General features: G+C 35.0%; 1 protein-coding gene across 3 annotated transcripts in view; it reads right to left on the bottom strand.

Moving 5' to 3' along the window:
• LOC107679782 (E3 ubiquitin-protein ligase UBR1-like) overlaps nucleotides 1–4,535 on the bottom strand; it is a 47,615-nt gene that overhangs the window by 6,369 nt on the left and 36,711 nt on the right. For 2 of the 3 annotated variants that reach the window (XM_016475429.1, XM_016475430.1), the window contains exons 36-43: nucleotides 3,986–4,133; nucleotides 3,809–3,896; nucleotides 3,596–3,729; nucleotides 3,237–3,345; nucleotides 1,150–1,206; nucleotides 976–1,053; nucleotides 700–870; nucleotides 227–328 (exon numbers count right to left, since the gene is read on the bottom strand). In XM_016475429.1, coding sequence (XP_016330915.1) covers nucleotides 227–328; nucleotides 700–870; nucleotides 976–1,053; nucleotides 1,150–1,206; nucleotides 3,237–3,345; nucleotides 3,596–3,729; nucleotides 3,809–3,896; nucleotides 3,986–4,133 — 887 coding nt within the window. The remainder of the gene's footprint in view (nucleotides 1–226; nucleotides 329–699; nucleotides 871–975; nucleotides 1,054–1,149; nucleotides 1,207–3,236; nucleotides 3,346–3,595; nucleotides 3,730–3,808; nucleotides 3,897–3,985; nucleotides 4,134–4,535) is intronic. The other variant, XM_016475432.1, reaches the window with a different exon arrangement.

Below are 4,535 nucleotides of genomic sequence, written 5' to 3'. Positions count from 1 at the left end.
ATCGCAATATTGTAATGCATTACTTTTAAAAGTAACTTTTCTCAACACTGTTAATTTTTTATATATATATTTTATAAAATATTATGTCTATAAAACTTTCAGAGTGATGACAATCAAAATCAGTGTTTTGAACCAATATGAAGAAATGGCTCTCTGATATGAATCAAACATCCAAACTCTATTGCAAGGAGCTGGTGTAAAAAAAATTCACAACAATGAACTTTACCCAAGCTGAGGGTCTGTTTCTCCATAGTCGTCAAGGTAAGGTGCTGGATAGGGACTGCCCCGTGTCTTACTGGCCATCAAGATGATCTCACACTCTCGAACCCTGTTCAGAAAGACACAAACAAGATTGTTATTATCAACAGTTATTTGTATGTCTTTATTTACATCATTTACATATTTCTTTTGTAGAATAAGATACACACTGGCTGCGTCTGAAATGGCTTACTGAGTAAATACTTAATTTGAATAAGTAATTACGTCCCCACCGCTAAAAAAAAGTATGTTCTATATCTATATAGTATAAATGCAATGTATGACTTTGTTATTGTCATGTGACCATACTGACCGCACTAGTAGGTGATCCGGCTACTTTTTGTCAACTGCTTTATGAATACTGTGAATTCGAACATACTAACATATGTGTGATTTCAGATATATTCACAGAATAAATGTTTTCTCTTGTCTTCCTCTCACCTGAGAAACATTCCCACTCCTGCCCCACAGATGGTGGCGTGAGCCGTGCACGCTCCCACTTCCTCCCCGTTCAGCTGCTGCTGACAGCAGGGGCTCTGCGCACACAGCATGACCCCGCACAGAAGACACAGAGTCGGGTGCTTTCGCTCGTCATCTGATGAGTTTGGGCATCTATGGGCGAAGAGAGGAAGTCACAGGAAACATCCGATTAATCTGCACAAAATATTCAATTCACACAATGGACATTATAGGCAATCTTGTATTAACAGTACTTACTTAAAGTGACTAGCTTGATTGAGCAACACACTATAGTCCTCTGGAAGATCTATTAGCCTGTTTCTCTTATGAGGATACCTGAACAACAGGTGAGAAATTCTGTTAAATTATTGTTTTTAATAAAAAGGAAGCGAGTATACGATCAAACAGAGGAGAATTTAAGTGGCGTCTAACCTGATGATTTGCATTTCACCTTTGAGGGCTTTGGATATGGCTGTATTCTCACACCACCTGACACACAGAAACACAGCAATGCTTATGATCAAACTGAATAGATACATAAATATACTATACAGAATTAGGAATTTAGAAATATACTGTCTTAAAGAAAACAATAAGCCACGAGAGGCCATACTGATTTGAGATTTGACCATGATAAAGGGGAGTTCTTAGACTTATAAGACATAATAAATAGATGAATGTAATATATTTAATATTTACATATTTAATACCAACAAATATCTTACTACTGATAATAAATAATTAAAATAATTAATAATAAATTGTAGGTTTTTTTTTTTTTTTTTTTTTAAATCATCCTTCTACGTAAAATAAGCTATGGCTTTAGCTTTTTTTTTTTTTTCGTTGATGTGTGAATTATGTATTATGAAATTTGAAAACCAAAAATACATTTTCTTGATGAGGATGATTTATAACATAATAAATTCCACTTTTAAGTTTAATTTTAAAATATTATTGTTTACTATTTTATAAACAAAACAATGTTTTAAAATAATAATAAAGAATTAGTATTAATAATAGTTATTATAATATAATAGTGATAAAAAACAAAGTAAATAATATAATATTTATATTAAATAGTATAATATAAATAAATAAACAACATACATATTAGGGGTGCAACGGTTCAACTTACTCATGGTTCGGTTTGTATCACGGTTTTAGAGTCACGGTTTCGGTACAGTTCGGTATGTGCTATGTTTAAGGAAAAAACTATATTGTCAAAAAAATAAAGAAAATAAGAACAAATAATCTAACTACAAGCAACAGCACAAATAAATACAACAGGGCAAAGATACAAATAAAATAAACAGTGCTTTTCATGTTTTTTAGGTAGGTCTAACATTAGTTTTTAGGTACAGAAATTGAATAAAGTAATCAAATGTAAAATAACATTGCATATTTGACTGTATAAATTAAAGATTAATCCTTATTAAAGTTACAAAAGTTATTCAGTCAAGAGCAGTGAGAGATTTCCGTGTTGTTGCTGTTTGATTAACATTAAGAAAGTGCTGTCACTTTAAGAGAACACACTGATACTGTACGTTCAGCCGACTATGTCTGCTAGGATACTTACCAAGACGGGCATTTTGACATAATTTTTGTGTGAATTTGTCCATTCAAGCACAATACTTCGAAGAGAGCTTAATATTTGCGCGTTCTGAGACGCTGGTTCACACGCTTCGGATGAGCGCACACACAAATCTTCTCAATGCGCGCGCAAGTTCGCGTCTTCTGGCTCTTTAATTTTTAAACTGGCAAGGCTTAAATGAGTTTAGTTTAAACACAGATAGCGACGTGTGCTGTTCAGGTCTCACCTGTGCTATCAACACGTGATGACGGTATAAATGACTATTTTATACTATGTTATTCCAGCATACAGCACTCGCATGGAACAAAGAGTGACTGGTTTGTCCAAGTATAGTTGTTTTTTTTCTCTCATCGCTCTTGTTGTAATGTATTGCGAAGCCAGAATTTGTATCCATTAACAGAAACATGCATTAGGCTCTAACAAACCATATTACAGATGCATTGTCAGATTTAAGTTGAACCGCGGTCCTAGTGCATGCCGAAACGTGTGTGGAGAACGGTACGGTTCGATTTTTTACCGAGAACCGTTGCACCCCTACTACATATTAATAATAGTTGTTTTAACATTGTTATTATAATATAATAGTTATAAATAAATATAATAAACAATATAATATTGATCTTAAATAGTAATTAGAATGATTAATGATTATAATAATCCTTATTATTAGTAACAACTAAACAAGAACATTTAAACAGCAGCAACAATAATATAATGAAAATAATGTTGTTAATAATAAACAACAAAACAGCAACAACAATACTGTTACTGTTTAGTTTATTATTTATTTGTTTTGTTTATTACTACTATTATAATTATATCAGGTAATCAAGTTCATTAGCACAATTGCAGCTGATATTGTAGATATTTAGTTATGGCGCATTAATATAAGAAATGTTTTTTGAGTTTGTGCGCATCTGATTTGTACCTCTTTATTAAGGTGGTTACAAAATCCCTGTGGTCCTGAAACAGTTGAAACAGGTTGGAGGGCAAAGAGAGGTAACTACACAACAGATGCAGCTGACTTTCAGGTGATTCTGCATAGAAGAATAATTATGGTTAATAACTGTTAGATTTATACGCATACAGTACTCTGCAGCGTTGCTATGTGTACAATGACAGACAATTAAATACACATACACATTAAATACACATTTACTTGGTATTATACAGCCTTGGTGATATAGTCATTATTAGTCATTTGAACCTACAACCATCTATTTATTCAAACGTTTTCATGTCATAGCAGTGTGGCATGTTTAAACACAACATATGAAGTGCAGTGACCTGCAGTACCGGACAGCTCCTCTGGAGGGGGCACTCCTGTAAGGCAATTAAAGAACAGTGCAGCACAGCGCAGGAAGGGAAGCACACCTCTCTTTACACCCTCTACACAGAAACCAGTCACACCAGCCCTTAACCTGAGAAAGAGAGAGACGATGAAAGACCGCAAGAGAAAATCTGGGGGTCTTTCCCTATGTGACACGCATATAAACTCACCTGTCGGTGTGTTGAGACACAATAGAGAAGAGTTCGGCTGCAGCCTGGGCCTCATCGCCCTCCCCCGGCCCTCCTATTACAGCACAATCTACACACAATATTATTGAAAATAAGTGCTGTGCATAAAAATGTTATACTTTAGTGTTTGCATCGGACTCTGGCAGTGTGTGTGTTTACCGTGTGAGGCCAGCAGGACCTGCAGCATGTGTGTCATAGTGAGTAGGTGCAGCAGGTAGAGGTGATTGTACGCTGTGCTGACTGCTGAAGGCTGCAGGTCTACAGCCTCTTCCTGATACAACGCTGGGATGGACAGAACCAGCCCCACCTGAGCAGAACATCACACACACAGTCCCACAAATGATTAGAAGTCTTCAATCACTTTCTTCTGACTTAACTAGATGCTCGAAAACGATTGCTTGAAGCTAAGTGCATTAAAAAACGATTGTTTGAAGACAGACTTTTTTTTTTTGTTTTTTACATTTTCGGGGGAAATTGCCAGTGGCGTTTGGTCATGCACAAGTCACAACTATAATGCTAGGTTGCAATATACATTTATTTAAAAAAAACATTAATTCGCTAAATATACAAAAGGGCCATTCCGGAGGCTTCTAGATATCCCTACTTAGATAAAAGTCTATGAGCCTTTTTTGTTTTATCATGTGCCAGGCAAAAATCATTTATATGATTTATAAATTATATGTCTATATTTATATGTCTTGCATTCATT

The sequence above is a fragment of the Sinocyclocheilus anshuiensis genome, unplaced genomic scaffold, assembly GCF_001515605.1.
Source record: "Sinocyclocheilus anshuiensis isolate Anshui unplaced genomic scaffold, SAMN03320099.WGS_v1.1 scaffold676, whole genome shotgun sequence".
In the NCBI taxonomy this organism is placed as follows: Eukaryota; Metazoa; Chordata; class Actinopteri; order Cypriniformes; family Cyprinidae; genus Sinocyclocheilus; species Sinocyclocheilus anshuiensis.
Note: the sequence above shows the minus strand (reverse complement) of the source record. Positions and strands in the feature narration are given on the sequence as shown.